Here is a 24734-nt window from a genome sequence, read left to right as displayed (position 1 = left end):
TGCTTCAGGTCGTAAAATAATTGCACAGGTACAATGCATACCAATGGAGAAAACCTGTTCAACAACTTTTAATAAGGCGAAAAAGAAAGTCCAATAGCGAAGCCCGTAAACAATACTTTTTTAATCTGAGCATGCAAATTGAAGATTATGCTATATATTTTACAAAAATCACATTCGCAGAACAAAAACTTATATTTTGAGAATCCCAGACACTATATTAGTTGACAGTTCTTCCACTAATTCCACGTGTATTCCGGTTGTAGTAAACTCGTAGTAGCCCACAATGCATTGTAGCTCATTGAGTCGATTGATCTATTTTTCAAGGTCGTATTGGACTTGTATTTGGGAAATTACTATGCAAATATATTCTGACGTAAAGAAATCTAGAGTTCTCGACCTGTTGTAGTATTGATCGTAAAGAAATGATTAAAAATGTCATTTCTATAAGACAGATAAAATCAAACTGATTACACACGTATTATCAAAAACTATATTGATAAATTTTTGGTAGTTAAGGAGCTTGTGTTTTCTATAACATTAACCATTTATCCAAAGTCGACGTGTATAGCCAATAAAAAAATTATCATTACGGAAGTGAAAGATTGAAGGTAATGTAATATCTTTATTTTAAATTGCCTATAATGATATTATTATCAAATCATAGCGTCTTGTATTCGTTTTCGATCAAAATATTTTAGCTGTTTTTGCATTTAGGTATATGAATATGTTATATGAGCATGGTGAGTGTCAATGAGACAACTCTCCATCCAAGTCACAATATAAAATGTATACTAGTCAACCATTGTTGGTCAAAGTGTGATTTTCAACACTGAGTCTTGGTTCACACCGAAAAGCAAGCTATAAATAACTAGTGTAAAACCCTTCCAACGGACAAACCAACGGTCTACATGGTCTAATCTATATAATAAAAACGAGAAACGAGAAATACATCAATACACGACGACTACTGAACCTCAGATTCCTGACTTAGGATTTAGGTGCAAACAAATGCAGCGGGTGTAAACGTTTTAATAGATACCAACATTCACCCTAATCTGAAACAGTAGTGTAACATGTGTTAAATCACAACATAAAAGGACAGACTATAAAATATTAATTGAATGACTAACTCAATCAAAAGAAAAATCAACACAAGTTAAAACACACTGAACGAATAAATTTGGTGCAGTTTGAAAGACTTTAAAACGTTTCATATTAATTCCCTTTAGATTTCGCCGGGGGTTTGCTCGCCGTCAATGTGTTTTATGTTTGAACACGCACCATTCTGTATGTGCCTGTCCAAAACAGGCCTATAAATTTTCTGTTTTGAATTGTTTTACTTTTGTAATTTCGGGGTCTTTTATAGCTTAGTAGCTATGTGGTACAGATTTCGCTCATTGTTGTAAGTCTTTGGGATACCTATTTATACTACCAAAGAAAACAAAAACGATTTCAGTGAGCCGCAACCTCTCTGAAACCATATACAAATCGGAAATATTTGTGATATGACGTATAAATGTTGTGATTTGCACTTCCTAAATTTGTCTTTGTAACTAACTTTTTTCCACAGAAAGCTCCAATTTTTGAGAAAATCAGTGTCAAAATTCGGAGACCGTCATCGATCTGTGTATTATACGCCTTCGCGCATGCTCGGTCGACGTACTGCCTGTGGGATTTAACTTTATGTATAAATCAGAAATACAAGACAATGGTTTAGATTAAAAATTACACCCTACCAGGCCCTTTTGTTTTCCACATAATTATATTACCAGTAATTAACCTATTTCGTGTTGGATCCAATAGTAAATGACTCAAAATTACCTGATGCCTGTAATCTATTCTGTACGTTTCGCCTCTGTCAGGCGCACAACCAAACGGTGTATTCAGGATTTGCTTTAAACATGGGTAATAATCACACCTGAACTTTGTCATTATACAGACAATAACTGTGCACCTTATAATCAGCATGACTTTAATAAAAGACAATACGAATTCGAAGAATAAGGCGTCTGTTCTTTACTCAATCACGTACCCGCGATGAAAAGGCGCGGGTATGGTAATAGTAGTTGTTAATTTCTATGTCAGTCTCTGGTTGGAAGTTGTCTTACTGGCAATCATATCACATCTCTTTATTTTTACATTCGGACGTTAAAATTATACGAAGTGCTATTTACATTTAATTGCAATTGTCAACAATAATTGTCTGCGTATTATAATGTGAACCTCCCTTTCCGTTTTCATGCAATATCTGGAATTATTCCTATGTTAATTTAACTTGCTATTCTTCAACGTTAACTACCTCTAGATTTCTCTGGTTTATAGATTAAAAAAGAGTGACGAAAGATACCAAAGGGACAGTCAAACTCATAAATCGAAAATAAACTGACAACGCCATGGCTAAAAATGAAAAAGATAAACAGACAAACAATAGTACACATGACACAACATAGAAAACTAAAGAATAAACAACACGAACCCCACCAAAAACAAGGGGTGACCTCTGAGGACAAATCCCCGCATGTAGCATCAAATCACACTCGGTATCCCTAATGTCTTTTTTTCTGATTCACTCCGTTGTTCTATTTGATATCATATTTTCCCATTTCTCATATGTTTGCATTTTTATTTAAACAACAACTTATTTTCAATATGATTAATGAATTCGTGAGGAATATTGTAAAAATAAAACTAAATAAAAATCATAATTTGAACAGCTTGAGATGCTACCAGTGATTTACCTGCTTATATTCTTGGATACAGTATTTGGGAAAGTTCCAATGTCAGACTTCTTTTCGTTTGGACACAGTACAGCTGACCTTTTTCTTCCTGCAAACGATGATGGATATTCACCGGTACAGAACCTATCAGTGGTATTTGAATTCTTCTCTGAACATCACAAGCAGCTCTTTGTAAGTGTTATATGTGTGCATTTTAATTTATAGACCAACTAGAACTTCAAATTTGGAACCTTTTCAGTTTTCATTTTATTTCTTATTATTGTGTTTCTAGAAACAGGATTTTATTTATGTATACATCGTATGAAATACATGTACAAAAGAACTTGCAAAACATGTATAATATTTAATTATTATAAATCCTGAAACAAACATGCTATTGCACTTGTTCTTATGTACACGTAATCTTTAAAATGGGTTAACTGGTTGCAACGAAATTCAAAATTCCGACATGTTCATTGGTTATTCATACTATTCTTTTTCATGTTTTTGTTAAATATAATTCCATTCTGAAGCGTACAATATAATTGAAAACGTCTGATGTTAAAAGTTTTCTAGGTTACTAACACAATATTCTCAGCACCGTAAGCGGACTTGTATTCGACGCAAATTGAAACTTTTTCAACAGGTCAAAGAAGAAAAAATAGTTTCGACAACTTATAAGAGTTGATATAAGCAATTTGTAAATCTCACTCTTTATGAAGCCTATTATTATCCAATTGTGGCCTATCTTGAAAATGATAGTGTAATTAGAATATCTAGTTCAAAGATGACCGTGTATGGTCATTTAATAACTATATGAAATATCTTTTAGAACTTTACCGTGTCATCTTGCTTGTTTTTTATTAATTTACCCTTAACTATTTTTTCATTAATTGTCATCCGCCATTTCCGCCATTTTATTTATTTTTTTTAAATCTATCCCTTTTTACTCAAATCTCCTGTCCTGTCTTTTTTTCAAATTTCATCCCAACTCCCCATTAAGATAACATGATCCCTAAGTGTTATACATTCCGACGAACACAGCATAACGCATTTAAAGTAGTTTTAATTGTTTGTACTTGTTGTTTAAGGTGAATACAAATGGACTTATATCGTTTACGAGTCCTGTCGGTTCATATACATCAGAACCATTTCCGACAATTGGCACACGAATAGTTCTTGCTCCTTTCTGGTCAGATGTAAGAACTTCATTTTGTGGTTCAACATGTAGAATTTCGTATAGAGAATCAACAGAACCAGTCGACTTACTCAAGGCTTCTTCGGAAATCAAGAAATATTTTCCTGTAATGAAGCATTTTAGTGCAAGCTGGACGTACGTTGTTACTTGGTATAATGTTCCTTTCTGTGGAGCCTCAAGCATAGGCATCAACAAGGTTTAATTTCATTTACGAATATAGTTACTTTATGATACAGTGTTCTCTGTAAGGGTATAGTCACTGTGACCAAATAGTCTTTCTTTGTCACTAGGTACATCTGTACTATAATATGTAAATAAGTTTGAAAGTCCGCAATGATCATCATGATGGTTGACAGAAAATCAGCAAGTCCATGAAAAGGTTCGTAGCAGTATTCTCATTCAACATGCGATCATGACAGCCTTGTGAACAAGTATAAGAAAGAAAGAAAAAAGAAAACACTAGTAATCAGGGAAAATATCACAAGGTTTTGAAAAGATATAATTTGTATAAAAAATTACAATAAATTTTAAATACCATTTTTACCCGTGCTACTAGAATATAGTTTTTCGTTTGTTTACAGCTGCATGTTATGATGAAATATAGATTTTCTGTCAATCATATAAAATTCAAGAATTGAGAAAAATCTGTTATTTCTCGTTTTGTTAAAAAAAAATGATAATTTTGGAGCATATTACAACATTTCTTCTGCTGAATAAATATTTGAGATAAGTCGAGATATTCTGCAATCATATGTTTTAAATAGAGAATATCTCAGTTTAACTGCAATATCTGAGACAATCCTGGATTTGTACAAAATTTTGGATCTCATACTAAATGATCGCAGCTTGAGACAAATTACTGACAGAGATAATCCTGATTTTAACCGAGAAAATAATAGTTTAAGAAAATTTAAAGTGGCAACGGTGTGCCATGCTTTCAAAGTAAGCAATTATCATTGTTGATGTATGGCTGTCTTACTATCCATTATACCGAATATGTCTATTTTTGTTTTGAAGTTAATTGAAGCATGTCCGTTTATTTCAGAGAAACACGTTTCAAGCCATTTTGATTTCAGACAGCAAAAGTACGTTTGTAATTTACAACTACAATAAGATAGAATGGACCACAGGGTTGCAAAGTCATGGTGATGTCGATACCGGTCTTGGTGGTATACCTGCACAGGTATATAAATAATTATTAGTGATTGAAGATACCAATAAAATGTTTTAATCGATGTCTAAATACAATGTAGTTGTCTTTGTTATATCTAAATGATTATTACATGTATATTAAATGATTTATAAGAATCCGTACTTTTGATTTGCTGACAGTTAAAAGAAAACCCTTACGAAAATAATCTTCATTTTCCAATGAAAAGTAACATTCATAATACCACGTGCTCCCCGTGACACAAGTTTTATAAGACATGTTATTTAAGGTTGTTCAGTGGTATAGAAAAATAAAATGACAGAATTGTGTAATACTTTGTCAAAATGAAGATTTTACTATGCTTTTTTTTAATTGATAAAAAGTATGGGTCATTGCGCTATTTTTTAAGAAACGAGACTTTCAAAATTCCCAAAGTTTGTTAAATTGTTTATGAAACAACACATATTTGAGCATAAAAAGAAATCTATGAGACAGAACTTTGAAATAAAAAATAAAAAATGTGGCACAGACATTGTTTTCTTGTTACATGTAAAAAAAGAAATTTTCCCGATATGTCTTGTGTAAAAGAGTTAGGTCTTTTTTGAAAAAAATAATTTAAAAGCACAAATATTTGGTATTTCTTAAAACATTTTCGATAATGCAATGAAGAACTAAGTTTTCTTCATATAAGTTTTCTTCATATAAATGAACAGTGTAACCAATATATTGCAAATTTGCCTCTAAATTTGCAGAATTGGGCTAAGAACTAGATTATTTACTGTGATTGTACAATTCAAGATTGCGGTATACCTTAAATAATCTTAATGGTTGAAACATAAAAATGTAGGTTTAAAAATTGAAATTTAGAGAAAACACATTCATTTTTTGATTTAGATGAAACGGCTTATCACAGATCATATGCATGTATTTATTCGTTCGTTGTGTGTTTATGTGTCACTTCGGTTTTTTTTTTGGATTGATTTAAGTCATTCCAATTGATATTTTATAGTGTGTCTTTCTATGCTGTGGTTTCAGAAAAGGGAGAAGGTTTGATACCACAAAAACGTTAAATCCTGTTGCAAGTGTTTGCATCTGTCCTAAGTCAGGAATCTGATGTTCAGTGGTTGTCGTCTGTTTGTGTGGTTCATAAGTGTTTCTCGTTTCTCGTTTTTTTATATAGATTAGACCGTTGGTTTTCCAGTTTGAATGATTTTACACAAGTAATTTTTGGGGCCCTTTATAGCTTGCTGTTTGGTGTGAGCCTATGTTCAGCGTTGAAGGCCGTACCTTGACCTATAATGGTTTACTTTTGTAAATTGTGACTTGGATGGAGAGTTGTCTCATTGTCACTCATACCACATCTTCCTATTTCTATGTGTATTCATCTCTATTTTTGTGCATTATATCACTCAATTTAATTTCATTTCATGAAATATTGAGCAAAATATTCATTACTTTTCTCTAGATCGGATAATATAAAGCTAGGTGTATTATGTAGACGCGTGTCTATTCTTGGAGATCGTAGGCTTACCTCTATATCATTTTGGTAAACCAATGACAAGAACCCATGTTTCGAGCGGCAAGTTCCAGTCTTTAAAATAGTACTAGAACCTATGTCAGTAGAAAAAAAACATACATCATTCGATACCTTATACATTTTTTTCCATTCATATGTAACTTTTATTCAAGTACTAAGCTCTTCTAGCAAAAGAAAAAAAAATAACTGTAAATAGTTGCTATCTTTGCCCATTTATAGCTTGTTGTTGCCCTTTATAGCTTGTTGTTCGGTGTGAGCCAAGGCTCTGTGTTGAAGGCCGTACATTGACCTATAATGGTTTACTTTTTAAATTGTTATTTGGATGGAGAGTTGTCTCATTGGCACTCACACCACATCTTCCTATATCTATTGACAAACTTAGCAACGTAACACGATGACGTCGTTCGTGAGTCTACGCAAACATGTTTGTGTCAATAACGTGATATCGGATTATGTAAATGATTGGACAAGTGAAATAATATTGGCACCATAAAGACCAATACATATGATTATATTAATGAAGACATATATATATATATTTGATGAGCAGTTATCAAGTTGTCTAGCATATCGTAAGGTAGATTTTATTCAATGTAATATCAAATCACATAAATTATTATTTAATTTCAAAACTCTTTTTTTCTCACGATATATATCTTTTAATCTGAAAGGTAGGATTCAATATGGGGGACGATAACCACTTTTATTCTGTAGAAGGTTCTAGAACGTCACAAATTATCAATTTACCCAACCTATCAAACGTCGGCCATCCAGGAAAGTTTGTCTTCAGAGTAGACTTGAGAGACATCAAACCTGCACCAACACATGGAGGTATTTAAAGTTTTCTTTATAAAACTTTTCCGTTGATTATATATATTTAAAATAGTGTTCTATTATAAATGATTCCCATGTCCCAATATATAAGATTTGGATTGAAAAGCATCTCTAAACGAGGTGCTAAAGGGACAAAAGACAAAATGTGTTAACAAATTTTGTTCCTGTCTATAGCGAAAATTCCTTTCATTGCTTATATTTCTAATCTATATTCTACAATTTGTAGTTATCACCAGCTTCAATGATAATGTCTTGACAAATAAAATTTGCCTTTTCTAAAATAAAATAATAAATTCATACTTTATTTTGCCTCTGAACGAAGATGATAAGCCATAAACTGACATTTTTGTTCTATTTTCTACCTTCAACTTTTTAATGGGTTGTTTTTTGCTTTTTGTTTTTGTTTGTTTTTGTTTTTGTTTTTGTTTTTGTTTTTGTTTTTTTTTCTTTCTGTTTTTTTTTTTTTTTTCTTTCTGTTTTTTTTTTTTTTTTTTTTCTCACAAGATCAAGCTTTAGTTACCGATACACTTAACGATACACTTAACGATGAAATCCTTGTATACCATGAGACTCAACAACTATACAAATTATGTCAGGTGTCAATATAATTATAAATGAAATATCAGTGTATCTGTACATACAAAAGCTACAACTATCAATGGGGTGTAACAGGCACAGAATAGAATAAATAAATATATTGTGATATATTAATCCCTTATCAGTGTTATCATCTCCTGAGATGTCATGACAATATTTCCATAGTCCACATGTAACCTCATCATTTGACCAGTTCTTCCATGTTGTATGTACTAAATCAACAATACTTTCATCCCTCACCTGTGATCAAACTGACACCAGTCCTGGGAAGTTCTTATCTATATAGGAACATGTGTTAATCATTTAGAATAGTGTTCTATTATAAATGATTCCCATGTCCCAATATATAAGATTTGGATTGAAAAGCATCTCAAAACCTCGTTACTTAAATAACATATCAAAATACTGCAAGTGCCACCTTAACTAACAACAGCCCTATGATCCTTATCAATACTCAATTAAATAATTTACCTTCCTCCCTACAATTAAAACAAATTAATTATTTCTTTTAATTCTAAAATGTTGAAAATAATGTTTGGAATGTTCAATATTGTTTGGAAAATTTCACTGAATAAAACATAGGACCCCAAAATAAAATTGTTCCGTCAAATTTTAAATTTGAATTTAAATTTAAAATATATATTAACCTTAAACTACATCAACAAATTTCAACTAAAAACTTTTAATGATTATTGGCAAATTTTATCAACACCAATGAAAACTTTTTGTAATATATATACTGGATAACTATATATATATATAAGAAGCACATGATACTGACGAATGACACAACATCCAAATACCAGATAAAGCTACTTATTCTGACAGTATCCAAGTATTCTTACCATGATATAAATCAAACTTGGCATATTTACCAAACAATTAATCAAGCAACTCTTATTGATTATAGAAAATTGACTAATTTTACAAATTCTAAAAAACTTTATTGTTGTAATTCATATTTTTATTACCACAACAAATACTTACATATCACTAAACTATATCACTAACATGCATGCTATATTTCACACTATTAGCTCATAAATCCATTCAGGTTCTGAATAAACATGTTTCTTCCTGTCTCATTTAAATGTACACTATCTACAAGTCCTCTCTTTGAAATGTTCGAGTTATCAATAAAGAAAAAATTAAACCTTCTACACAATTCTTTACTGTGTGTATTGAAATCATTAATTCTAAAGTTTACTACATCATTGCATGTTTTTATACATCCAGAGAAAACAAATGCTATATCATGCTTTGTTTGTAAATCACGTATAGAACTGAAAACATACTGTATATCCTTTTTTGCGTTTTTTAATTGGATGTCTCCAGGTTTAAAATGTTTATTTAAATCATTAGTTCCAGAATGAAAAATAACAACGAATACATCTAATATATCAATCAAACGTATCAAACAATGGAAAGAATCCATCAATTTTGCACCGCCATTTGACACTACATGTACATTATCATAAACATCTGTCAAAAATCGAATTATAGAATCCCCAATGAATAACACTGGAATGAATTTTTGGGGATTTGTGGAAATGATTTTCGAATACTTATCTGCACATGTATTATTGTCTCCAATGAAAGAAAATTTTGCAGCACATAAATTGCACTGAAGACCTCTTTTATCTGGTAAAAACCCTTTCTTTGAAGGATACAATAAAACTCCCTTGTCTCCTTTATAACCAATAGTAACAATCTCTTTAGAATAAGATAAAATAACCGTAAACCATGGCTTCACCGGTTTAAAGTCAGGAAAAATTAAAGTGCATGTAATTTTTTCTTGTATAATAAATTTGACAACTGCTGAGATTAAACAGAATGGTGGAAATGCGTAATAAATTTCACTTGACTTGTAAATCTGTGCAAAGGCATCTACACCGGACGATAATGGTGTTTTATAAGGAGTAAAATGGGATATTTCAAAACCTTCATTATCTAACATAGCATTACTATCTAATGAAAACATATCAACTGAATGTGGTCCAAATTTTTGTTGTATGTAAATCCAAGTTCTTTTTGAAATAGATGCATCTGACTTAGAATACACTCTAGACAAATAATCAGAAGGGTTTTCAGAAGTATGAATATAAGACAAAGAAAGATTACAATTTTGCTGAAACGTTAACTGAATAATTTCTTTCATTATTTCATTGATTAAGTTGTTTTTTGAGTATTGATTATTCCAAGCATAGACTACAGCTTGATTATCTACTTCTGCAGTTACTCTCTTGTTTATTATCAGTGTTTTTATACAAATGAGGGCGTTTTTTAATGCTAGAGCTTCCTTAACCATGATAGGTAGGTCTTTAGTTTCACCATTCCAATAATCAGAAAAATCATGTCTTACTCCTTCATTATTAAAAATAGCTCCCCATTTATAATCGGACGCATCAGAAGAAAGTGACAAAGATAATACATTATGACGTTCGTTAACCCAAGGGAAGGGTTTTGTCCAGTTGTCTATGAAACTCCAATATTGTAACTCTTTTCGTAGATCTTCATCTATTATAATAAACATTGGACCTTTAATAGCCTTTGAAATTGCCCTGTTACACGTTGATGTATATAATTTTGCTCCAGGAATTGCCAAAGACAAAGAAATGCATATTCCTACAAATTTCTGGAGAATAGTAATTGGACAAGTTGATTTTTTAAGGATAGATTCTCGAAGAGCACAAAACTTTTCCTTACGTTTTTTTGTTATAAAAAATGAAGCTTTAACTGAGTCTATAATCATTCCTAAAAATACAATTGACTGGGTAGGAATCAAGACTGACTTGTCAATATTTAGAAAGTAACCTAAATTTACAAACAATTTTACAGAATATTTTATGGCAATATTTGACCTCATTAATTCATTATCTAACCTAGGGTCAATGTAACCATTAAAAGATTCAATTAACCTATCATCAATATATAATAAACAAGAAATTGATTTCTTTCTTAAAAAGGAAATTGCCTGTAAATTTAAATTATGATAAACATATGCGGAATTCTTCCATCCGAAAGGCAGTGTATTACAACAAAAATAATGACCTCCCCATTGAAAACCTAATAACATTCTACTTGATTCTGTCACAAAAACATTATCATATCCAGATTTATCATCTAATTTCGTGAGATAAGCATTTTGTTTAATTGTTCTAGGGACGTCCACTAAGGTATCTTAATTAAATGGGGTATCTTTCATAAAACAGTTTAAATACATAAGATTTATGCACAATCTAGGTTTCAATGGTTCTATAGTTATTGGTGATACAATGTGAGGTGGCTTTACTTCACCCAATTTTCCTAGGTACGATATAGCACCAGAACGTAGCCTTGATAAAAGTTCTGTATTAATAAAATCAACATGGTGTTCACAGTTTGAGGCATTTTTAAAAATACGTGTAGGTGGATAATCATTGTTGTATTTTACATTCCAGAAAATTCCTTTAAATGGTTGCATGAAATTGTTAATGTCAACAAAATTCTCTATCCAATTCTTCATCTCCTGGTTTTTGTCCAGAATTTCCCCCCACAACTCCGTATTTTTGTGAACATTCCCAGCAACAAAACGTGATGGGTCCAAAAAGTAAAAATCTTCATCAAGATTTCCATCTAAAACATCCTTATTGCAGTCAAATGTTCTCATATCCTGTGTCACTAAAATATTTTTAACATCTACATACTGTACATCATTATATAACCTTGGATTCACTAGAGCAGGTAAAAAATCAATGCTATATTCCCATGCATAAGGTCTAATACGAAGATCAGTTGAAGAAAGTTCCTGTAAAAATAATACGGGATTGATCAGTTATTTTGGACAGTCTATTTTAAAATGATTAATATCTCCACACTTGAAACATCCAGTGTAATTTGATGGGGGTTTCCTCTGTCCATTTCCTGGCATCCTACGAGGATTCTGGGCAAATCTTTGGGCCATAAATGGGGTACTCGGCCTAGGGTTTAATACAGACTGCATACATTGCATCATTGTTGCAAATTGTTGAAACTGATTCTCATTTCCCAAGTTTTTTGTTTCAACCTCCTCTTTTTGTTGTTTTGTACTTAAAAGTTCATTTCCATGTATCTTTAAAAATTTCTGTTCTTTTTCAAATAATTTAGTCTCAGCAGGTGATGACAAAAGCGAAGTGACTAAAAATCCCACTCTTTCGTGATTTTTATGGCACAGAAATCTCTGTAAAACCATTGAATAAAGTTCTCTATCTTGATGACCAACCCTTCTAGCTACCTCATCCAGGTGCATAAGTTTTAATTGTAAAGTATCAACATTAATTTCTCTTGACCTAGCTGCATATTCTTTGACCTCCCTCAGAGCTTGTTCTATTACATCTACATTTATCCCTTTTTTTAGAAGTTCAATTTCTGCTTTTAACTGGGTTGTCTACAATGTGATCAAATAAACTAATTAATCAGTTACCTTTTTAAAATGTTCAAAATTATTGTAGCGTTGGTATTTCCCAGTTAAATGAGAAATTTCAGAATCACTCAGTTTTGACAAAGACCTTGCAGACACTGATTTTTCATTGATTTCATTAGTTACTGTATAATGTTTTAGCATTTTATCCGATTTCCAGCCTACATGTGATTTTATGCACTCAGAATTTAAACCTAGCCATGTTAATGTCAAGGCACACCCACTTCTTGTACTATGTGGCGTTTCACCTTCCCATATATTCAAATCTGTTAGATGAGATTTTAAACGAGCATTAGCAGCAGCAGAAGTGAAAGGTACATCAGAAAGTGCCATACAAGATGGTGCCAATGGTCGAAATAAATAGCCACCTACAATTTCCAATTTACTCACTTTACAGAACTCTATATAGTCACGTAATACAGTCACAGGACAAAATTCTGTATTAACAGAATTATAAATGATAACTACCCTGGGGTCACTTATATCTATTGTTTTACCCTTCATCATGGAAATTATAACACCTTCTTCTCCAGGTAACCAACGAACTTGATCAGTCAACACAGAACCGAGATCTCCTGCTCTATCACCAGTAAAAGACAGTATGTTAAAAAAGGTCTTATCACGAACAAGTATATACTTTTGAAATATTCCTAATTTTTTGTTTGACATCTTATATGATATATATCTTGAAACAAGTATTAACTTATTTGAAAAAAGTGGCACTGCGTGTTTTGGTAATGCGGCTGCCATTGATTGTTCTAACTTTATAGCTGATAGGTACTTTTTTATAATCGAAGATGCTGCTGGATTACCTAATCCTAACATGTCATTCCAATCTGTGCCACGACCGTGATCACGAAAAATTGCCCTTAGTTGACCAATCAAACTATCAACCGATCAAGCTGAAAGTCGAAGGGGACATCCACATTGAAATTTTCCTTTGACTCCCCTATTTTTACATTGTGCTTTATGAATTTGGGTTTTTCCGCTATCATCTTTGTATACCAAGAATTTCCTAATGTCAGATGGTAGGGCGTCATTTAATGATTTTTGAGGATTTAAATCACTTAGAAATGATACAATACTTTTTTGTAATACGAGTTTCTGTTTAGAATATTTTGTACTCTAAAGTAAAGAGTCTAATTCAAGTATCCTGTCATTTAACTCTTCTTCTCTAAAAGACATCTCTCCTGACGCACAATTATCACATGTATGCTGTAAAATCGGAAACAATTTTTTTTATTGAACTACTATTAATATGAAAGAAATATGTGCACACATTATTTAATTAAAGACTTATACGTGTTCACATCGATGTCTTTTATGTGTTGCTGTTAACTTTAATAAAGTAACAGATAAAAAATTAAAATAATATAAAATATCTAGTCGTCGTTAAAATCTTAACTTAGACCGTCTTAATAAGTTACTTAAGCTATTTCACTGAAATACACATGCCTTCATCTGTATACCGATGTAAAATTCATAGAAACTGTTGTTTCCTTAAAATAACTCCACAGTTCTTATTCTTTTTATGCCCACTGTGTTTTCCTTCACACATCATTTCTTTTTTAATTCTCTATACTATACAAGTATACCTGCTCCCAGATTATTTTTTTTTTAAATTTTGACCATTTCATTGAAATGAGATCTAAACTACCACAGTTCCCGTTCTAATATGCATGCCCACTGTGGATTTGATCTAAAACCTGCATTACAACTCATTTACTTTTTGAAGGTATTCTGCATTTTCGAATCAACAGATTCACAGACACACCTGCTCAGGAGTACCCCTGATGCCAAATTAAAGCCATATTCAACACTTATATTCATTCACCAGAGCTCAAACTCTCTATTACAGTAACTTCTACTTTTACATATACAATGTAACTCCATATGGCAACTTGTAATGCATTTACCCAGGGAGCATGAAAATAAAATTACTTCACCAATAATTGCATAATTTTAACTTACTGTAGGTTCTCCAGATATCTTTTTACTTGGTGAGCTATCATCATTCCCTGATTTTCTCTTTTTCTCTTGTCTCCTACTATCACTTGAGTTGGCATTTGCCAATTCTATGCCAATATGGCAAAGTCTAATTAAGTCACTAGATTCTAGTTCCCTTTTCAACATCTTTTCCACTTTGGCAATGGAAACAGACAAACTTTTTTCTAACCGGTTTTTTAATTTCAAAACACTTAACGTCCTTAAATCCTCCTCCTCTTTAAAACTATGTAATTCATCATAATGAATATCATTATTATACGTCATTATAAGTTCTAAATACATGTCAGCACTAAACTCTGATATTTCTTTGTCCAGCAACATGATTAGAAATATATATAGATAGCAAGTAATTAATCTAAAGATAAACGATGCTGACTGACCAAAGCCTGTGATCAAACTGACACCAGTCCTGGGAAGTTCTTATCTATATAGGAACATGTGTTAATCATTTAGAATAGTTAACTGCTACAAGTTTGATTGCGAGTATAACAGATGAAAGATTTACATACAACATGTCCGCAGTGAACTTTTTGCAAGTTCCTACAAGCTCCTACAAGTTCTAAGTAAATTCATGTATTTGCTTCCTTATATTTTGTCATTTATAACATATTTGTTTTAAAATGCTCCTTGTGTGTAGTTAATACATGTTTATTTTATAATTCGTGTTGTTTGAATGCTTTATTATGTGAACGTTATGAGTAACTAACACTCCCAACATGTGAGGTAAGAATATATAAAACAGTCAAGTGAAATTATTTAGTCAAAGTATATCAAACAATACCATTGAAAACAAACGAAAGACTACGAAAAGACACATAAGCTCCAAATAAACAACGTCAGAACATTTCCGTTCAAGTCAGGAAAATAACAGTTGTTATCCATAAGTTTGATGTGTTTCAGTTTTTGATTTTGCCACTTGATAAGGAACTTTCCGGATTGAATTTTTCTTGGAGTTCGGTATTTTTTGTGATTTTACTTTCTACATAGACAATCAAAAGATTAAGCAACTATAACCTAACCAAACACCTCGAAATATCACAGTTGTGCTACTAGGATATTCAGATTCTGCTTCACTAGTGGAACCTGTCGTGCTGATCAGGTACATACATAGTACAATGTATGTGGTAAATCTCGTTGGAAATGTCACAATCGGGGAAATTACTTAATGCTAATCAACTAGTTAATGTTATGAACCCACCATCAAAACACAAAATAAGTTATAGTAATAAACATTCCCAAGTCTGCAAAAATTTATTAATGTATCCTTTATGTTTCTTTTAGATCCCGGTCAGTGCTTTTTGAAGGCAGCAGATATAGTATTCGTGGTAGATGTATCCCTAAGTGTTAACATAGCTGCTTTAAAAGGATTATTATCGGATGTAATATCAAAGATGCCGATTAATGATATCGAATGTCAGATTGCAATGAAATCTTTTTCAACAGATGCGAAAACGGAATTCAATTTTAAGGACCATAAAACGAAAAATGAAATCAAAACTTATATTGCCAACATGAACCGATTTGCAGGTGGTTCAAATCTAAGAGATGCCTTACGTCCTATCATGTAGGTTTGTAATGAAACGAAGTCGTGGAAAATAAAATAAAAATTAAATACGTAATTAGAAATTTAAGAATGTTCAAAATTTCTCAAAATTCACACTAGTCTGTGATTGTATATTTTTAAGTTGTAAATTTGCGAATTCTGGTGGTAATGTAGTGTCCTATCGAAAGAGGGAGGAATCTTGGTTTGATCCCATCTTTGTCTTTCAAAAATTGAAATGAAAAAAAGATAATAATAAAAATTTCTTGGGTGAAAGCCAAGGCTGGATCATGATAAACTCGTGCGGAACTTACGTTTGTCTTCTATTTCAAATGTGTTATCAACCGGTTTTCACTGGGGAGGGGCTTTACTTGATGAATAGTAGTTGTGTAAAGTTAACTATTTGAATCTATAATAGCGTTATTTGATTACAAAGTTGTAAAGTGACTTCCATCGATGATTTTATCGTTTACTAAAAGTATTGACTTCTTGCTAAATTCTGGATGTTTGTTTGAACAATGATTATGCCACATATATATAGTGTATATATCTGTATATGATGTAATAAAAGTATTTTATAATTAACAGGCAAATGTTCTCATACAGCAAAGGATCCCGATCGTATGCAAAACGTTTCATAATCATATTCACTGATGGCTTGATGGTTCTAAGTCCCGAACTTAAAACTGAAGTTGGTAATTTACTGGGCTATCCAAATATGATTGTTTCTAGCGTTGGGATTGGTTCTTCCGTCAAACATGACCATCTTGAACAGATTTCTACAGACATTAACACAATTATTCGACCATCAGCAAATGATATTTGGAAGTACCTACAGAAATCATTAGCTGTTCCCGGATGTCTTGGTACGTATAATTTAGCAAAATATTTGTATTGCATAACTTTCGATGCATTAGTTTACATAGTGATGTAAACAAACAGCAAAATATCTCTACATGAGTTTGAATTGATTGTTGTCCTGTTATTTACCAATAACATAAGCAAGCGGATGATACCAAAAGAATATTAAAACATAGAATTTTCGAACAAAAACTGACAACCCCGTTTGAAAAAAACAAATTAAAAAAAAAACGATCAAACAACTACAAAAACAAAACGATCAAAAGACATACATTAGTCGCCAAGAAAGATATAGGAAACCGACGAATGAGAAATGCGAAGACCTTGATAAACTTGTCTTTATTCTGGTCCTCAGAAAGGGTTGCCAACTCCCACTCATCATGTGCTCGCTTCACGTTAGTCATATATGGATATCGTTTCAAAGATATATTGGGCAATAAAACATTACGCAAAAGCGGATGGGTTAATGGCAATTATCTGATACTAAGACATCAACGATATCGTATGTCAATTTTCTAACCCTGAAACTTCTCATGAAAAAGGATATATAAGACTGTTACGTGTATAAACAACACAGATATTGAAAAAAAATCAAAATAGCAAACATTTCAAATTTAAGCAAGAATAACACGAACCCTTCATCAGTAAGATATCATTTGAAAAGGGCGTATCTGTGAATTGAAATAATAAAAAACTAACTTATTACAGATCTCGTAGTCGATGAAAGCTAGCCCAAGGCCAATAACAGCTATTATAAAAATCATGTATCTTTGACAAAATACCAATCAGAACACAGTTAACATCCAATAGATTTAGTGTTAAGACGCTTCTATACGCAGTGTATCCGTTGAAACAAAATGTTGTTAAACAAATATTCCTGTTAAAGACAACATAACACGTTTCAAACCAGGGGGAAATCATAAAGTCAATGAAACTGTAAAACTTTACTTAATATAAACATGATAAAAGAGTGTAGCTAATATACCTAAAAGATATTGCAGCAATTTCGCAAATATTCAAACAATTATCAATATTTTCTGAACATTAATGAAGGAACGTTGATATAAAACTTCCAACCAATGCAACTTCTGATAAAAATGCTTTTAGGATTGGGGGTTAACTTCGATAAAATTTTGCTTTTGTTGACAATTTCTTCTTTTGTTGCCAAAAATCAATCAGAATTGCAGTTTTGAGCTACCTTTAGGCTTTTTTGTAATTTTCATCAAATGTTTTGAAAAACTTTATTATGATGTTAGAACCGCAAAATACCCAAATTAGTTTTATGATAATGCAACTATTAGTAAAGGTATAAAAACTGTTAAAAAAAACTTCCTGTGAAATATTTGAAAAGGGTTTACTCATTCATATTTCTGGTTATGTGCTCAAACAATAAAAATAAAAACCCTGCAGTTTCACTTGTTTTAGGGAAATATAATTTTAGACTAACGGATAGAGTGCCAAATTAGGTAAATTTTGAAGTGAAATTCATTTCGTCAGAGAGCATATACATAAAATAAATAATTGTTTTTTTTTTAATTTAAAATATTGCAATTTGTTTTTTTTTTTAAAAGCAATGCACTTAAAGTGAAGTGCAAGACAGTGCAAATGCAAATGAACAGACAGTGAAGGATGTTGAATATATACGTATCGTATACGAAGATGTTAGTCATTTTTTTTATTTCATAGGATTTTATTTCATTTTTTGGTCCAATATGTATGAAAAACACTAAACAACCTTTATATCTACCTTTTAGCTTGTGAAGTACATGTTGGTGGTGAGATACGTATTTTGCTTGAGAATTCCGGATCAATAACACAAGAACTTTTCAAAGAAGGAAGGCAATTTATATATACCTTTATCGAAGAGCTCACAAATCTTAATTTATCGAATGTTAATTTATCCGTGGATATATTCAGTGACGTAGTAACAAATGCTATTCCGTTAAATAATATTTCTGGACTAAAACGAAGACTTGGTGGACTTTCTCTTGTCGAATATACTCGAAATGATGTCAACCAATCATTGATTATACAGCACATCAAAGATCTTGGGATTACTTCATCGTCAAACAATTTCATTATATTTATTTCAAATGGTGTCTTTATTAATTCTCATTTCATTGAGAAACAAAAACACTCAATTGTAAATGCGGCACCGGTCATGGTATCTATAGGTCTTGGTAAAGATACTAACTGGGACAATTTAGAAGATTTGGCAACTTATGGCTATTTTGTGTTCTCAAGTGATGATGCACATCTTCTAGCACGTTATTTGAAAAAAGAAATGGCAATAACGACATGCACATAAATTACAGTTAGCCTATTTTCCGAAGTGTATGAAACTTATTTAAAATGTACAACTCTTAATAAGTCAAATATTCTTTTGAGACTTTACGTTTTTACAATTTGTTTTGCTTTTGCTTTTATTCTTGGATACACATATCTAATTCTTAGTAGAAGTTCCATATAATGTTCGAATCGAGACCAACAAAAGACATACAGACAACCCAAAAACTTAGTTTTTGTTATTTTATCATAAAGAAAAAATGTGGTATGATTGTTAATAATAAAAACAAACTATCCACATGAGACCAAATGTCATAGAGGTTTGCAACCATAGGGTACCATTTGGCCTTCAACAATGATCAAAAGTCATATAACATTGTCATCTATAATAGTTACACACTGTTTTCTGTTTACAGTGGGATTTAGATGGAACTTAACAAGGTAGTGGTCGTAGTATACAACCTTTTAGATTGAATAGCGGTCTCAATAGAAAAGAAGGTTGTTTTAATTTCGACAATTTATTTTTTAAATATTTAAATACCATGAACCCCATCTTTGCGTTTGAATATAATGATATTCATGTTTTCATTGTACACGGATGACCCACTTGCAATATTATTTGCTCTGTTTATTTAACCGAAATTGTGGTCGAAACTCTCATTTGGACTTCAACTTCATCAAAAACTACCTTGACCAGAACAGAAGAACGAACGAAAAACGCACAGACCGAACAAAATACCCCTTTGTAGAGCATAAAAACGAATAATAAATATAAAATAACAAATTTTCAACATTAGCCAAAATTGTAAAGTCGATTGACTACAAAGATTAAGGCATGCATAGAACAGTGAGTTTGCTTTTAGTAACAGCAAGCATTTGCTGATAGGTATTAGTAAGTTCTATTGGTCTAGTAACTTTTTGCGTCTTCTGTAATACAGATATCATAGAATTTCCATGTTGTCAGAAAAAACTCTTATTAATCTTCTGTTGCTAGTCCAGCGATGTAAAAACTTGTAAGGATCAGGTTCTATAAAATACTTGTTTAAACTCTGTCCAATATGGGAATCTTTTTGTTAGTTAACTTTAGTTTTGTATTTTCAGTAACTTTTCTAGCCTTTTTTTCAATTTGGTGTGAAGGGAACTCGTTTTTCTTTTTAATTTACATATTTAACACTCATTTATTATAAAAGGTCGCAATAAGCTGGTTTATGAGATAGCTTTTGTGGGTATTATATAAGAAGCTGTCTCATTAGTTCGTTACTACGTGTCCTCTAACACCACATAAGAATGATTTGTCCTGATATAACAATAAGTAATTTAAACAAAAGCAGTCCCTATAGAAACTGAATTAATAAAAACAATTATCATTTTTATTGACCAAAAACTAAATGTTCTCTGCTTTTGTATCAGCATTTACTTAAAATCTGCTGTGGCTTCATCTAAGTGTCTGCAAATAAAAAAATACATGAAATAATTTTTAAATCTAAAAAAAAATAAATATCGACTCTAGTGTGTTCTCAGAAAAAAAATATTGGGGTCAGGACAACAATAAAATAGACATACTTGAACTTGACTGTACAAATAATTTTGATTGCCTCATAGTAATTTATTAATCTTTTTATGTTAACTGGACCTTATTAACGACGAAACACATCACCTTTTGAAGAGTATTTAGTAGAATTCAATATGTTAAATGTTAAGATATGTAATTTATGAGGAGAACAATAATTCTCATAGTTAACATTCTCAGTAAATAGATTTGTAAGTCAATATCTTGGAAAACCATAGTTGTCCAGTAGAAAATATGTAAGCATTGTATTTTAGGAATTGTCACCTAGAATGAATAGAGTTATCTTTCTTTGTACTATTTATTTGTATTTGTATTGCAGGGTCATTAATTTAAAGAAATATTATATTATATCACAATAAAACAAATCCATTGATCCTGGTTACAGATCTTCTCAAATATGCGCATTTTTCCTCCAGACACTTGTCAAAAACAAGAGGATCTAAGAAGCCAGATTATTTAATTTCACTTTCAGATATATTGATGATGTTCTTTCCATAAACAATCCGAACTTTTCTGATTGGGTTCCATTAATATATCACCAGAACTAGAGATTAAAGAAACAACAGACACGGCTTCCTCCGCTTCATTTTTAGACTTATATCTCGAATATCTCGATATCCAACTTATGCGATATTCAAGAGCTTGCAGCTCCTACTCAGACTTTGTAAAACGTCATTACTGTCTGAGTAGAAAGTTGATGAACCAGGGGTATGTCAAAGAACGTCTCGTCCTTTTTCTAAAAAAGTTCATCGGAAGGTACCAAGACCTTGTTGATAAATATTCCGTATCAACTTCACAAATAATACACGATGGTCTTGATGTATAGATTCTGCGTACTGATGTTGTTTATCATCTTAACAACGTGTTTTATAGTTCTTTCATTTGTCTTTGTTCTAGATCTATTATTAATATTACTTTTACTGTTGAATGGTTTAATGTGATATTCGTTTGACGTGGCTCGGTACTTATACATCTCGCCAATGTGTTTGTATTGTCTTTCATTTTTTGGTGGTGTGTTTTGGATATGCGACTTTTTGTATTTCTTTGGTTCTTATAACGTGACTCTGTACTTTAAAAGATCCCGTCAGTATGATATTGTTCTATTTTATGTCATTATGATATATTTCTATTATGAATTACAACATACGTTGAACCAAAAACGTCAAAATCATTCAATCTCGTAGTGGAATTAACTATTTGTGGATTCTTATAAATTCTATATATAACTTTTGGACTAGTTTAAATCTCGGTCTATTTCTGAAATTTATTCTTACATACTTTAGATTTTTTAACCCTGTATGCTAACATTGCCTAGGTAAATTTTAAAATTGCTTGTATGCACATTGAACGACAAATCTATGTGACGTATAAAATTTTCTGACGTCAAACACACAAATCAATGAATGTGTTTGTAGATAGATGTTTTTGTGTTCTGTTAAATTGTTCCCTTTAAAATTGTTATACGATGATGACTGATGTACCCATATTCTGACTATTTTATTTATTGTGTCTGTTTAGTTAACGCATCAATTTAAATATAACGAAATTTGATGGGACTGTCATAAAAGTGAGAGGGTTAGCGCTATAAAACCAGGTTTAATCCACCATTTTCTACATTTGAAAATGCCTGTACCAAGTCAAGAATATGACAGTTCTTGTCCATTCGTTTTTGATGCGTTTTGTTATTTGATTTTGCCATGTGATTATGGACTTTCCGAATTCATTTTCCTCTAAGTTCAGTATTTTTGTGATTTACTTTTTAAAACTGTTGTTTAAAAGAGTTATTCTAAGGACAAATTTAGTACAGTTTATTGTTTCTTTGTTATATTATCTACTCTTTTCGAAGTGATAACTTTGTCCAAGTTTTAACAATTTAATATATTTCAAAATATCTTACCAGTATCTTTTAATCATACTCGCGATGCCACCAAGGTCTGTCATGATGATGCCAGTGTCCATGCCCACCACCCCACCACGGTCTTCTATTCCATCCACCTCCATGGTAACCTTGGGCTGATACTAATAGACAAACATATATATGTATCTGTATATATTGTTCACATCAGTAACAAGACAAAACACAAAATATTCCAATCAAATATTATTTGAATCGACATTAACTTATTTTTTTTAATAATATTCAATTAGTTCAAAGCTTCAAAACGTGTATAATAAACATGCATTTGAATCTTTTGTGCACATACATTTGATGAGTACAAACAGTGCAACACCACTTTATGTATGCTAGTTATCAGCAAGACTGACTACTGAACCTATCATAAAGTCCACCAGTCGCGGTATAGACTCTGTGTTTGAATAGAAAATGAAAACTTTTTTTTTAAATGTCATGCATTTCTATATTCACCGTTATAGTTGCAGATGGGTTTTTTTTTCTCGGACAAAACAATTATTCTTGATCATGTTGATAGATTATAAAAACATAAGAATATTTTTTGAAAATATTAAGTCTTTGATAATAATAGTACTTACCTTCTGTCGGCACAAATGCCGCCATTATAACCATACACATAACAAGAAAAGCTAACGTTTTGAACAGGATTGCCATTATACAATCGTTGTATGATGTGTGACTTCAAAACTGTTTATCTTACAAATATATATACCATAACAGACACCTACGATAGCGGTATGTTTGTGTCCAATGTGTTTACATTTGTTTTACTTGTACATGATACAAGTTAATTGAAAATATTGTTTAACTCTTTAAAATTGATGACATTGGAGTTTTATATAGATGACATTGCATGTTTTATTACATATTCATTTTACATGGACATGAACGAGAATATGACTTTCATTTCAAAATACAAATGAAATTTGTCTAAGCAGTTTCGTTAACTTTATAGTCCATCAGCTGGTAAGGCAAAATTTCAGTTCTGTGTTACACCCCAGGGTACCGCAATTTTTTGGTATAAGTCTAAAGAGTAATGTCTGAAGAATATTTTAAGAGGTGTTAGACTTTTGAAAAAGTGTCCAAAAGGGGTTAAAAGGGGTCTTATTTAAGAGTATATCAAAAATTTTGTTTCACACATATATACAGAAAAAAGAAAAAATAACCAAGTATTCGGTACAATTACCCTTATTAAATTGAACAAATCATATCTTATTAATACGGAGGCTAATTTTTATTTAATTTTTAAATCGTATAGGACCAAGAAAAAAAGGGTGAGGATAATATCAAAAATTCATGATGTTGAATGAACGAAAGCATCCATACTAGTTTTTTTGATAAAATAAGGTATGTTTTTTACATTGAAACATAAAGCATCAAGTAACTAAAGGCAGTTGAACAAAATTCAAAGGTAAGAAAGGGAAAAAACATGGAATCAATGACAAACACAAACATAAGCAATGTACATCACAGTCATTGAAAAACACACATAGTACTAAAAAAATAAAAGAACTGTCAGGGTTTCAAGATCTATATCAAAGTTATTTTAACAACCGAATCACCACTTTTTAAGGTCATGAAGAAGGTCAATCCATAGAATCATCTTCATTTTCGTCAACGCCATCTACCGAATCATCATCACCATCATCTTCATCATCTTCGTCGTCATTGTCAGCCATATCAACGATTTGATTATTCTTGTTGCTACAATCACTTGTATATTTGCAGCCATCTGTACAGGATAAACCTTGTCGAATACATGAACATCTTTTGGTGGCACAACCAGCGCAGCTATACATGAACAGGTTATCAGTATCCATAAAGCATCTAACGCTGGCGGTTGGTCTAGCCAATTGATGCTGATCAAATCGTTCTTAACAATCCAATCATGGTTGTTTGGCGATGGAACAGTGTTGTGTTATAGAGTAGATTTCCAAATCTTTGCCTGAATGTGAATCGTTTGATGTGCTTTAACATTGCATCTTTTGTTGGGTCAGTAGATGACAATGAATGATTCAAAACGCCAAATGCTTTGCTTTTTCCCTTACCAGACAAAGCACTAACTGAATCACAACCACTAAAGGCGT

At 31.6% G+C, this 24734-nt stretch overlaps 1 protein-coding gene and 1 long non-coding RNA gene across 2 annotated transcripts; one reads left to right on the top strand and one right to left on the bottom strand.

Moving 5' to 3' along the window:
* The first annotated feature begins 471 nt into the window (after nucleotides 1–471).
* Nucleotides 472–19223, top strand: LOC143056724 (uncharacterized). Its single transcript, XR_012972477.1, has 8 exons — nucleotides 472–608; nucleotides 2715–2909; nucleotides 3809–4111; nucleotides 4961–5098; nucleotides 7274–7433; nucleotides 15760–16042; nucleotides 16607–16884; nucleotides 18634–19223. It is a non-coding gene; the product is annotated as an uncharacterized LOC143056724 (long non-coding RNA).
* LOC143056386 (uncharacterized) lies at nucleotides 9029–14931 on the bottom strand. The gene is made up of 2 exons (XM_076229480.1): nucleotides 14443–14931; nucleotides 9029–12438 (listed from the first exon to the last, which is right to left on the bottom strand). Exons 1-2 carry the CDS (start codon nucleotides 14797–14799, stop codon nucleotides 11848–11850), a joined length of 948 nt encoding a protein of 315 aa, XP_076085595.1. The 5' UTR covers nucleotides 14800–14931; the 3' UTR covers nucleotides 9029–11847.
* Nucleotides 19224–24734: the final 5511 nt, after the last annotated feature.

Source organism: Mytilus galloprovincialis, chromosome 13 (assembly GCF_965363235.1).
Source record: "Mytilus galloprovincialis chromosome 13, xbMytGall1.hap1.1, whole genome shotgun sequence".
Classification (NCBI taxonomy): Eukaryota; Metazoa; Mollusca; class Bivalvia; order Mytilida; family Mytilidae; genus Mytilus; species Mytilus galloprovincialis.
The sequence above is the reverse complement of the archived record's forward strand: the minus strand, read 5'-3'. Positions and strand labels throughout refer to the sequence as shown.